The 11,151-nt window shown below is 47.7% G+C and overlaps 1 protein-coding gene across 3 annotated transcripts in view; it reads right to left on the reverse strand.

Annotated features, from left to right (window-relative positions):
• Window positions 1–5,606, reverse strand: part of PIP4K2C (phosphatidylinositol-5-phosphate 4-kinase type 2 gamma) — an 11,607-nt gene extending 6,001 nt beyond the window's left edge. Inside the window, exons 1-4 of one of the 3 annotated variants that reach the window (XM_044914786.1) lie at window positions 5,357–5,606; window positions 2,720–2,794; window positions 1,923–1,988; window positions 1,434–1,577 (exon numbers count right to left, since the gene is read on the reverse strand). In XM_044914786.1, the coding sequence (XP_044770721.1) occupies window positions 1,434–1,577; window positions 1,923–1,988; window positions 2,720–2,794; window positions 5,357–5,530 (459 nt within the window). In that variant the 5' untranslated portion in view covers window positions 5,531–5,606. Of the gene's footprint in view, window positions 1–1,433; window positions 1,578–1,922; window positions 2,020–2,696; window positions 2,795–5,356 lie in introns of all 3 variants that reach the window. The other 2 variants (XM_021687288.1, XM_044914787.1) reach the window with 2 other exon arrangements.
• Window positions 5,607–11,151: the final 5,545 nt, after the last annotated feature.

Here is an 11,151-nt window from a genome sequence, read left to right on the forward strand (position 1 = left end):
CTCAGTCGTTAAGTGTCTGCCTTCGGCTCAGGTCATGATCCCAGGGTTCTGGGATCGAGCCCTGCATCGGACTCCCTGCTCCGTGGGAAGCCTGCTTCTCCCTCTCCCACTCCCCCTGCTTGTGTTCCCTCTCTCACTGTGTCTCTCTCTGTCAAATAAATAAATAAAATCTTAAAAAAAAAAAAGAACTGCCTTCTCCCCCAAACTGCTTTCTTTTTCTGCTTCCCAAATGTTCGTGAATGGACACCCAGTTATCCCGAAGCAGGAATCTGGAGGTGCCTTGCCCTCAATTCACACAAGTCTCCTACAGGTCTTCCTCTGCATCTCGGCCACTAGGGCTTCTCCATTCTCCAGCCTTGGTCCTTGCTCACCGAGACTGTTCTCATTCCCTCCAACCTGCTCACTCTTCACTCCCAATAGTCCAGCCCAATCTCGAAAATGCAGTCACAGGGCTATTTCTAAATAACACACCTCTCTCACAGCTCTGGGCCTTTCCAAGTTTTCCTTTGCCTAGAATGCTTTCTTCCACCTTGTCTAAGGAGTCCATACTGGTCTTTCAAGCATCAACTCCTATGATACTCTCTCTAAAAAACTCTCCTTGAAGCTCCCAGTGTGCCTCTCTCTTTCCCCAGGTAAGTTAGGGTGCTCTTCCTCTGCACCCCCACAGCACTCCATCCATGCCTTTGTTACTGCACACCCTCCACTATGTGCTAATGCTGCTCTCCTACCCTCTGCCATTAGACCAAGAGATCCTCCAGAGCCTCTTCCTCACCCACCTCTTTCTCTGCTGCCTAATGGAGGGCCTACTGATAATGGACATTCAGTGTTTGTTGAATAAACCAATCACTTTTTGAGTCTTTCATTTATTCCTTGCTTGTTGACCTTGGAGAGAGATTTTTTTCAGTAGGAAGATATTCAGGCCATGTTTTTCTCACCAAAATATTCCAGAAACTCCACATTCCAAGTTAATCTGATCAGACAGAATAGCCTCTCTAATCCCACTTAGGACTGGATATGATCATGGCTTCTCCCCTCCAGTTCATCCCCAACCATGCACTTATCCTGATTTTCTCCTCAAAATTGCATTTGTTCCTGACAGTGTATTTGGTGTTAACACTTCACCTAATTCTGGCTCAGTCTATAGTTCATACTTTGCTCTACAAGTGGCCTTTATGTATCAATCCACAGCAGTTCTAGATTGTAAATACCAAAACAGAAGGACCGTGTCTAACTTCTCCTATTTGGTCAGACACAAAGAGGTACGCAGAGGCTTTTTCTGAAATTCCTAGTTTTCAAAAACATGATGTCAAGTGCTTCTTGGGCAGCAAAATGGGTTGTAGGGAGGAGAAGAGATAGGAAGTTTCCATGTACTCTAGCAGCTAAGCTATGAATAGAGAGGAGAGGGCAAGAGTGAAGCTGGAGAGCCGCCTGACCTGGTGGTAGTTGGAGAGGTTGCTGTGCATGTCAGCAATGTCCTCACTGGATACTTCTTTGATGACCAGAGTTCGATCGTAGGAGATAAGGAAGCGACCGTCGCTGCCTTCACTTTCACTCGGGGGACTTCGGGTGAGGGATACCTAGGAACACAGGCCAGAGGCTCTTTTCCTCTGTGTATGGAGATGCAAGTCATAGGATAATGGTCAAGTGACTGTGTCTGAAAGTGGATAAAACCCCTGCATAAAAGGTTGAGCAGGGATTCTTCATCTGGACTGAATGAAAGTGAAAGCAAAAATTTTAATGTAGCTACATGTTTCCCCAAGGACAGGGTTAATGGCTTTCATCAGATTTTTGAAGATGCCCGTGACCACAAACAGATAAAGAATCAGACTTGCCAAAGCTCCCATTTCTCCCAACATGACTGGCCCAAGGATTCCCTGGGTGTCAGGGAGAAAGGACCCCTCTCACCCAAAAAGAACTCTCACCAGGTAATCTTGGTCATCAATGCCAAATCGATCACGGAGGTTCCTGAAGACCTGGGGGCAATACTCCTTGAACTTGAAATGACTAGGCAGATTTTCCCTGAAACAGGGGTTTCAAGGTAAGAAAACAAAGTAACAGTATTACCTTACATTTATATAGAGCTTGACCATTTATAGAGCACCTTCACACATTTACCTTATTTGATTCTCATAAAACTCTTGTAAAGTCCTTTAAAATGTATATTATTCCCATTTTATAGAAGGGGAGACTGGAGCTCAGGGTGGTTGAGTGACCTGCTTCAAACATAGAGCTGGTAAGTAGCTTAAGTAGAACCAGGATTTAATGCCTGTTTAAACAGCATCATTTCACAAATCTCACGTAAGTTCGAGACATCCTAAAATCAGCAATAGGTGCCACTGTTTGGAATGGCATCTTCTGATACCAGAAGCACCTAGGAAACTCAGATATTTCTTTCAGAGAGTCTCTATCAGAAGCTAATGGTAAGGGCATCTAAATGTATTTACTCTGTGGTATTGCCAGACTAGATGAGAAACCAACTATTTCAAATACATAAGGGTATAGAGAACACTGGAAGTTATTTTAATAGTTTCTTTGCATGATACTGAATTTCTGCACTGGGAAGGGGGTTAGAACACAGAGCTTGTAAATTGCCTTCCAAATCTAAAACCTTCAATTCACTGAATCTTAACTCTTAAAATTATGTATTATTTTCTTCTAGGAAGGTTGACAGGAGAAGAGCAGGGATCTCCACATACCTGTGGAAAAGGTGATTGTTGACCTTGATCTTGGAGCTAGCCTTAAAGTCGTCTGGCAGCAGCATCACGGGGGGAGGCACCTGGCTGAGCTCATTGATCTGATAAGCCAAAACAAGAACAGGGAGCCAGTGAGGAGTGGTGTGGAGAGCTACTTCTACACTGTGTCTGGGCAAGAGTCAGAAAAGGGCAACTCAAACCTCGTTCCTTTAAGAACACTGGTTATGCATCTACTTGCCAGAGGTGAGAGAAAGCATCCAACCTCTTCCGCTCCCAACAAGGACTGCAGTAAGCAGCCCCCACACACAGCCCCTCACACTCCACCCCCAGGGAACTGCATGCTCGCACCAGTCATTTTATATTAGGCAAACTCTGTGAACAGCTCAGGGTTATTTTTAAAGCTGTGAGAAGTTCTAAAGAAAAAAAATACCCTCAGCAGACTCAAAACACTCAAGACAAACAGTTCTATGCTCCATTAAAAACAAAACAAAAGGCATTTTTTTTTTTTTTCTGAAGTAGACAAGAGAGTTAATGGGACTCTGAGGAGGCCACAGCAACAAGAATGAGATGTCCACATCCTGCAGGAGGCATGTCCTTACAAACAGGACCAGGCCTTCCAAACCACCCTGACCCAGGTCTCTCTAGTAGATCCCCCCTGCCTGGATATAAAGTAAAAGAAGAGCAGCTGATTTCAGAGGGAATGCATGCAGGCAGGCAGAGGGTATGAGCTCATTAGCTGTCTGTTCCTAAAGTCAAGCCAACCCACGGCCCAAAGGATGCAAGCAACACAAGCTCTCCTTGGCCCCCAGAATCAGCCATCTGCTAATTCTGGGTGGAAAGGGGGTTCCTGTACGAAGAAATCCCAGGAGATGTGTTTTCTCCCCAGTGTTGTCACAGTACTGCTCACCCACCTTTAATAGCGCACTTAACATACGACTCTAATGGGTAGTTTATATAAGTTCCCCACTTACACTGTGAGCTCTTCGAGGGCAAGGACCAGTTGTAGCTGTCTGTGTCTCTCAGGTGCCTAGCTAGCATAATGTTTGGCACAAGGGGTCCTGAGGTGTTTCTTAACTGAATAAATGGGTGTCTTGCCTACCTTTATTTGATCATTCAACAGAGGTTATGAAGTGCAGTCTAACCTAAATCCCACAGATTGCAGTGAAACCGTGCTCCACTCATTCTCAGTAGAAAAGGAGGACAGAACATATTCTTCCAGGAAAAAAAAAAGCCACTTGAGATTCCCAGCCTAAAATTCAGCTATAGTTCTTCATGCCCCCTCCTCACCACCTGCTGTCAAGGAGGCTGAATCATCACTAAGACATATGTTCAAGGAATTCTCCATTTTAGACACTTGAAGTAAATGTGGGTTGGCTGCACAGTGGGGTGTTGGAGCTAAAGTATATATACCTAGGGAAGCTGAGGCAGCTCTCATGTGTAACTCCCTCAACCCTTACCAAAGAAAAATCCTCCCTGTTCAGCTTCCCAAAGGGATGGATGGGTCACCTGGAAAGTACACATGAGAGGCAGCTCTACCTCCATCAGCTTTGCCCATACCAAGTGCCTTAGCATAGATACTCTGGGAGCGGTCCACAGAACCACAAATACAAATACAGACACCCAACGACATTCTAAACCACAAATTAAGAAGCGGACAAAAAATTGTATTCTTCCTCACCCTCGTCCATCTCTACAACCCTGCCCTGACTCTAACGACTTGAGGAAATTGATTTATAAAATATTGCCTGTTACAGCCAAGATCACTACATCCCTCCCACTCCAAATCTGAGGAAGAAGGAGCAATAGCTGTGCTTCCTTCACCTGAGTGAAGGAAAATAGATGCACTGGCCTCTTTGGCCTCCTCCTGATTCCGAGGCCATACCCCTCTACCTGTTTCTAAAGTTAACCATCATAGTGTCCCCAGGACCAGAGCCGCAGCGCCATCTCTTTGGTCAAAGACGAGCCCCCCACTTACACCAAACACCATCACTCCAGCCAGCAATGGGGATGCAGTTAAGAGCAAAGGCTTATACCATACATAAGGCTTAATGGGGCTCAGGGTGGGTAGCTTCTCTGAAATGCTGTATCTCTGGAAGGGAAAGGAAGAGACAAGCAGGATTAGAAAGTCCAGGAAAGCCTGGAGCTTTTCCCCAAAGCCAAGGTTCCAAAATCAAGGACAGCAGCTAGAAAGGAAAGTGAACTATCCCCCTCATTTAGCTACCTTCCCTGCTCCCCTTCCACACACAAACTCTCACCGGACACCTCACCACCACCCAACCCTGAACAGCCACACCTCCCCCTAATGTCCTTCCAGCTGAAGCCGGGTCCCAGCCGGTCTCCGTGGCCTGCGGCTGAGGCTGGACCTGGCAGGAAGGAGGCAGCGAGCTGGATTTCAGGTGGAGAAGGCGGAACTAGAGTGGTGGAATAGAGGGCAGAGGGGGAAACAAAGTCTACATTTCAAAAACGAAACAACAACAACGTCTAGGGCGAGAAGATACGCCGGGGAACACCTGAGGTTTGGTGGGCAGGGACCAGGACAGCCGCGGGGGGAAGTGGCCGCGCGAGGGGCTCCGGAGGCGGAAGCCTGGAAACAGGGACGCCCGGAGGAGCCAGAGCAGCGGGGTTCGGACAGGGCTTCTGGGGGGGCTAGTGCAGGGTCTCACCGAGTGGGCTACGCCCCACAGGAACACGCCCACCAGCGGGTCGGCCGCCCGGAACACCTTCACCTTCTGCTGCACGAAATGCTTCTTCTTGGTTTTGGAAGCGAAGCCGAAACCCGGGCCCGGGGCCGCTGTCGCCGCCGGTACGGTGGCCGGCGGGACAGAGGAGGACGCCATAGTCTCCCTCTCCCGTGCACCCGACGGAGTGGAAGCCGGAGCCCGCAGCGAAGCAGGCTTCCGACTCCGGAAGCGGTGCTCACCTGGGCCGCCGTCACGTGACCGGAGGCTGGCCCGCAGGCGCGCAGCAGGGCGGTGCGGGGCTGGCTCCGCCCCTGGCGCCCGCCCGCCCCAACGCCCGCGCGGTGGGTGGGCTCACCTGGCGCAGGGGCTGGCGCACGGAAGCCGCGTTCCCTGCGGGCTGCGGGCGGCCCGCCGGGCCCGGACCTGCCACCGAGGCGGTGGGGAAGCGGCCTGGGCTGGCCTCGTTCACTCCCAGGTCGGCGGCTCTTTTGCTGCAAAGTCGTTGCCTTCCGGTTTTGCCCAGTTTCTGGGAGTAACCTCTCGCCTGAGGCTCACCCAGAAGTATTTCTTTACGAAGTAGGAGATCCTTTAAGTGGTTTCGATGGATTAAATGGACTTTTACGAGAACCACTCAGGCATCATTCTGGAGGGTGACTCGAGTATTCCGAAAGTGTAGGCACGAGGTGGTGAACTAAAACAGTGGCTGTTGGGATGGAAAGAAGGGAATGACATCTAAAGGTAGAGTTTGATGTCAGTTTGGAAAATTCTTAGTGGATGTGGGACTTGAGGGAAAGGGAGACCTTGAGATTGAATCCCAGGCTTCTGGCTAAGGTGAGGAGACATGGTGGTGGTGACATGAAAAGAGGCAGTTTGGTGAAAAGTTCAGTTTGGAATGTGTTTGAGGTACCTGAGGGCAATTGAACATATGAGCCCAGAGCCCAGAATAGTATGGGCTGGGGATACAGATTGAGTAATTGTTATGGAATCTGGGGAAGTGGATGGCACCTTCCAGAGAAAGCAAGAACCCTGGTGTAGACCAGCATTTAAGAGGCTAGTGGGAGACGACTGAGAGGTAAAAGGAACCAGGAGAGCAGGGTCACAGACCAAGGAGTTTCCAGAAAGAAGGAGTGGAGAGCAGTGTCACATGTCATGGAGAGGTGAAGCAAGACAAGGATGGAGAAGTGCCCATTGTATTTGGCAACCAGTGACCTTCAGAAAGCAGTTTCAGCAGAACAAGAGCCAGTTCAAGGTGGGCTGAGGAATGAATGGGAGATGAAGAAGTGGGGAGGGGAAGCTTGGGACTTTGTCAGGAAATCTGGCTGTAAGAAAACAAGATGGGGAGTCACTTATAGAGAAGCACAGTAAAAATACACACTTTTCAGGGCACACTTGGCTGGCTCAGTCAGTAGAGCATGTGACTCTTGATCTCAGGATTGTGAGTTTGGGCCCCAAGTTGAGCGTAGAGATTACTTTAAAAAGTAAAAGTAACACACTTTTCAGGGAGGCCTTACAAGGAGAAGGGGAGAAATCACAAAGAAGATATAACCTGCCCGTCTGCCACACTTTTAGATATTTTATATATTGGGTCTATGTAAGTATCTCAAGAATGAAGGATCTAGAAGGGACTTGCTTTAGTCCAGAGAAGAGAGATTTATCACTTGTTACGAGGAAGAAAGGAAAGGATCGGTGCAGATATAGGTAAGTGTGTAGGGATAGAGGGCAGATGAAGAATTTCACAATCAATTGCCTTAATTGTTTGCCTAACAGAGGAGGTGAGAAGGGAATGGAGTGTTGACCAGCTGCTCTGGGAAGCAAGCGAGGAAACCAGTAGGGATACACAGGAGCCGTGAGCAGCACCGAAGGGCCAGTTAGCTTCCTAGGCTTTCAGTTGCCCCAGTGTTTCGGTCATGCATTTTTCTCCATTCATCTCAGAAGCTCCAAGGTATGAGCAGAGAGGACACGTAGAGGTATGCTCTAAAATGGGGATGGGGGGGCGCCTGAGTGGCTCAGTTGTTGGGCGTCTGCCTTTGGCTCGGGTCATGATCCCAGGGTCCTGGGATCGAGCCCCGCATCAGGCTCTCTGCTCAGCGGGAAGCCTGCTTCTCCCTCTCCCACTCCCCCTGCTTGTGTTCCCTCTCTCGCTGTCTCTCTGTCAAATAAATAAATTTTTTAAAAATCTTAAAAAAATAAAAATAAAAATAAAATAAAATGGGGATAGAGGGTGCTTGGCTGGCTCAGTTGGTAGAGCATGTGCCTCTTGATCTCCAGGTCGTGAGTTTACGCCCCACATTGGGCATACAGCTTGCTTACTTACAAAATAAAATAAAATAAAATAAAATAGGGGTTAGAAGGGTGAATGTGGTAGATGATCTTGGGACAAGAGAACCGAGCTGTTGGCAAAGGAGGAATGGAGTCCCACTGGAGAGGGACAGAATTGACACTGGGACTAAGGTGATGGTCTGGGGAAAAATTGAAGAGAATGGGATACCATTTTTTGTTAAAAACTACAAACAACCTAAATTGATGTCCTCCAGTAGTGGAATGGTTGAAAAAATTATAGGATAAGTTTATGAAAAATTGTATCTATATTTTAATGAGGTACTTCTTTTTTTTAAGACTCATTTATTTTTAGAGAGAGTGAGAGAGTATGCGAGCAGGGAGGCGGGGGCGCAGAGGGAGAGACTCTCTTAAGCAGACTCCATGCTGAGTGCAGCCCAACACAGGCTCAATCCCACAACCCTGAGATCATGACCTGAGCCAAAATCAAGAATCGGATGCTTAATCAACTGAGCCTCCCAGGTGCCCCTATTTTAATGAGGTAAGTCTATGTATAATGACATGAAAAGATCTCCAGAATATATTTTCAAGTGGGGAAAACAAACAAACGTGTGTAAATATATAGAAAAACATCTGGAAGAATATATACCACGCTGTCAAATGCCATTACATGCAACTAAGGGAGTGGGACCAGGAAGGGATAAAGATATACAACACCGCGGAGTCATCATTGAATTTATTTTATTTTCAAGGTATCTATGTACATCAAGTAAATACACACTGGGGTTTGTGCGGCTTGGTTTATCTTCCACACTGGCATGCAACATTTTGGCAGATGGGAGTGGGCAGGCCAGGTGCCCCTTGTGGTGACCCTGGCTCTCTGGAAAGGGATGCTGGGGTGGGGGGGACGTAGAGTGAAGCTTCTGGTGAAGGCCTTGCGTGCGTGTTCTTATTTATGTAAGTGAATTAGATTTCCCTTACATCTCTCTCCTCATCTGCCCGACACCTTCAAGTTTTCTTGTGCGTTTTAAAAGAATTATTTGGTGGCAAGATTACATAAAGCCCACTGGCTTCTCAGCTGCCCTCTTGGCAAATATTAGCTCAAGTCCACAGGTGCACAGGCATCTTCCTTCTTCTCCCATTGGGCCTTTCCTTCTCTGCTCTGAGTTAGGGGCTTGGGGCAGGGGAGCCAAGCTGAACCCCGTTCCCTCAGAGGAGTGGTTTGCAAACTACAGAACCCTCAGGTTCTGAATTCTTAGGACCATTCAAGAGCTCCTCCACTAAGGAAGCATTTTCCACCAAATAAAGAAAATGTAAACTGCCCAGGTCTGCGTCACTTTGGGTTATTTTTTATATCAGGGTTCTATATTAGATTTATTTTTAAAAATGTTTGAATATCGCTGCCTTGGATTTACTCTACACCCTTCTGGTAGATTTTTCCCTGCATTTTTCCATAATTGCTAAGAGGGACCCAACAGGTAAAGGAAGAAGGAACTTTTTCCCTTGAAGGAGTCCCAGGCCAATACAGCCTATATTTATAAGCTGGCACTCCCCCCAAGCTTTCTTTCCTGCCTTAGAAGCTAGGTGATGGGGGGCACCTGGGTGGCTCAGTCATTAAGCGTCTGCCTTCAGCTCAGGTCATGATCCCAGGGTCCTGGGATCGAGCCCCGCATCGGGCTCCCTGCTCGGCGGGAGGCCTGCTTCTCCCTCTCCCACTCCCCTCTCACTATCTCTGTCTCTGTCAAATAAATAAATAAAATCTTTTAAAAAAAAAAAAAAGAAGAAGCTAGGTGATGGTTGCCCTGCTGCTGGGGGATCCTGTTCTTCCATCCTATGTAAGACTGGGTATCTGGACACCAGACTTTCTTGATTTGGACTTTCTTGATTTTGACCTCCACTCTCCATCCCTGTAGTTACCTAGAAAACCACCTTAGCACCATGTGGAAGGAAAGGATGTCTGAAACCAAAGTAACAGTCCTATCAATTACATGGAGCAGTGTTGGGGGGAGAGAACTCCCCCCTCACCACCCCCTCCCCAGTCTGGAAAATCTGCTCTGCCCATTTCTTCAAAGTGCACTTAAAACCAGATGGGGACATTATCAAAGGAATTCTGTCAAATAAAAAAAATTTTTTATGCATCATGGGGAAAAGTCAGGCTCTAGCCTGAAAGGAAGGCATCTTGAGAGAGAGATTTTGCTAATGAACTGGAAGGTCCCAAACCAAAAGGTGGACATGAGAAGAACATGCAGCCCAATATGGGACAGAGAAAGGAATCCAGCTCATCACTGTGGCAAAAAATACTTGGAATTTCCCAGCCTGTTCACCCCCAAACCCAAAGAAGCAATTCGCTGACTACACGTGCCTGTAACTATCACCGGACATATGAGCAGCCATTGACAGACTGTTGGGAAGGGTCTGCCTCCTCAAGTTTTCCAAATATTTTAAAGCAACTCTAGGTTCTGTTCATGAGTTCTGGGACAGAGAATATCAAAAGGAGTTTTGAGGAGAAAGGGAAATGGTCCCTTGAACAATCCATGTCCTTGGTCATTGGGGCAGGGGGTCAGGGGACAGGAAGAGGAAGGCAAAAGGTACAAAAAGGGAAGGTGGTTCAGTTGAGGGGTATATGAAGAAAATTCTACGTGTCAGGTAGCAGTCCTTCCAGGTTACCCTCCCCTGTGCTGTCGGCAAAAAAGGAGGGGGGAGTCTATTTCTGTGTCTTCTTCTGACGCTAAGACATTCTTCTGCTTAAGGCTTTGTGTGTGTGCGTGTGTGTGTGCGTGTGTGTGTGTGTGTGAGAAGGATTACGGCCCTCTAGCTCCCATTTTTCCTTTTATCATCTCCATGACTAACACCACTCAGTGTGAGAGACGCGTGTTTGAAAGAAGGAACACTCACCCTCCTCCCTATTGCCCCAAATGAGGAGAGTGAGTATACTATGCTTAGAAATTGCTAAATACATCATTAGATACTTAGAGAATAAGACAAAGAGGAGAGAGACATAGCAGCAGCTTTTGATATATAGATACAGAGTACAAAGAGATACAGAGTAAGAGAAGACATCAAACAGTACAGTTGAACAACGAGGGTTGGGAGGGAGTTGTTAGTATCAGAGACCACAGGTTTGCAGCATGCTGAGAGGAGAGGCCTCAGTCCCTCTTAGAAACTGGGGAAGAAAGAGAAAGAGGTTGTGAGGAACCACCTTGCAGCCCAGCCACTCAACAGGAACAGGGTGGCATTTGTACAAACTTCGACTTACAGTCTTGTTCCTTTAATGCCAACAACCGGACACCACTCCCCCAGGGCCTGCTCCTCTACCCCAGGCCTTCCTCTTTCTTCCCCATCCCTCCTTCTTTGCTCCTCATGCCCTGTTGCCTGTGTGTGCCTGGCCCACTATCCTGGAAAGCCCCCAGAGAGGGCTTGGCATGGACGCAGCCCGGCAAGTGACTGGCCCTATTCCTCTCATTTCTAGTTCTCCAGAGATCCAAAGGGGATGATAAGAC

Source organism: Neomonachus schauinslandi, chromosome 5 (genome assembly GCF_002201575.2).
Source record: "Neomonachus schauinslandi chromosome 5, ASM220157v2, whole genome shotgun sequence".
NCBI lineage: Eukaryota > Metazoa > Chordata > Mammalia > Carnivora > Phocidae > Neomonachus > Neomonachus schauinslandi.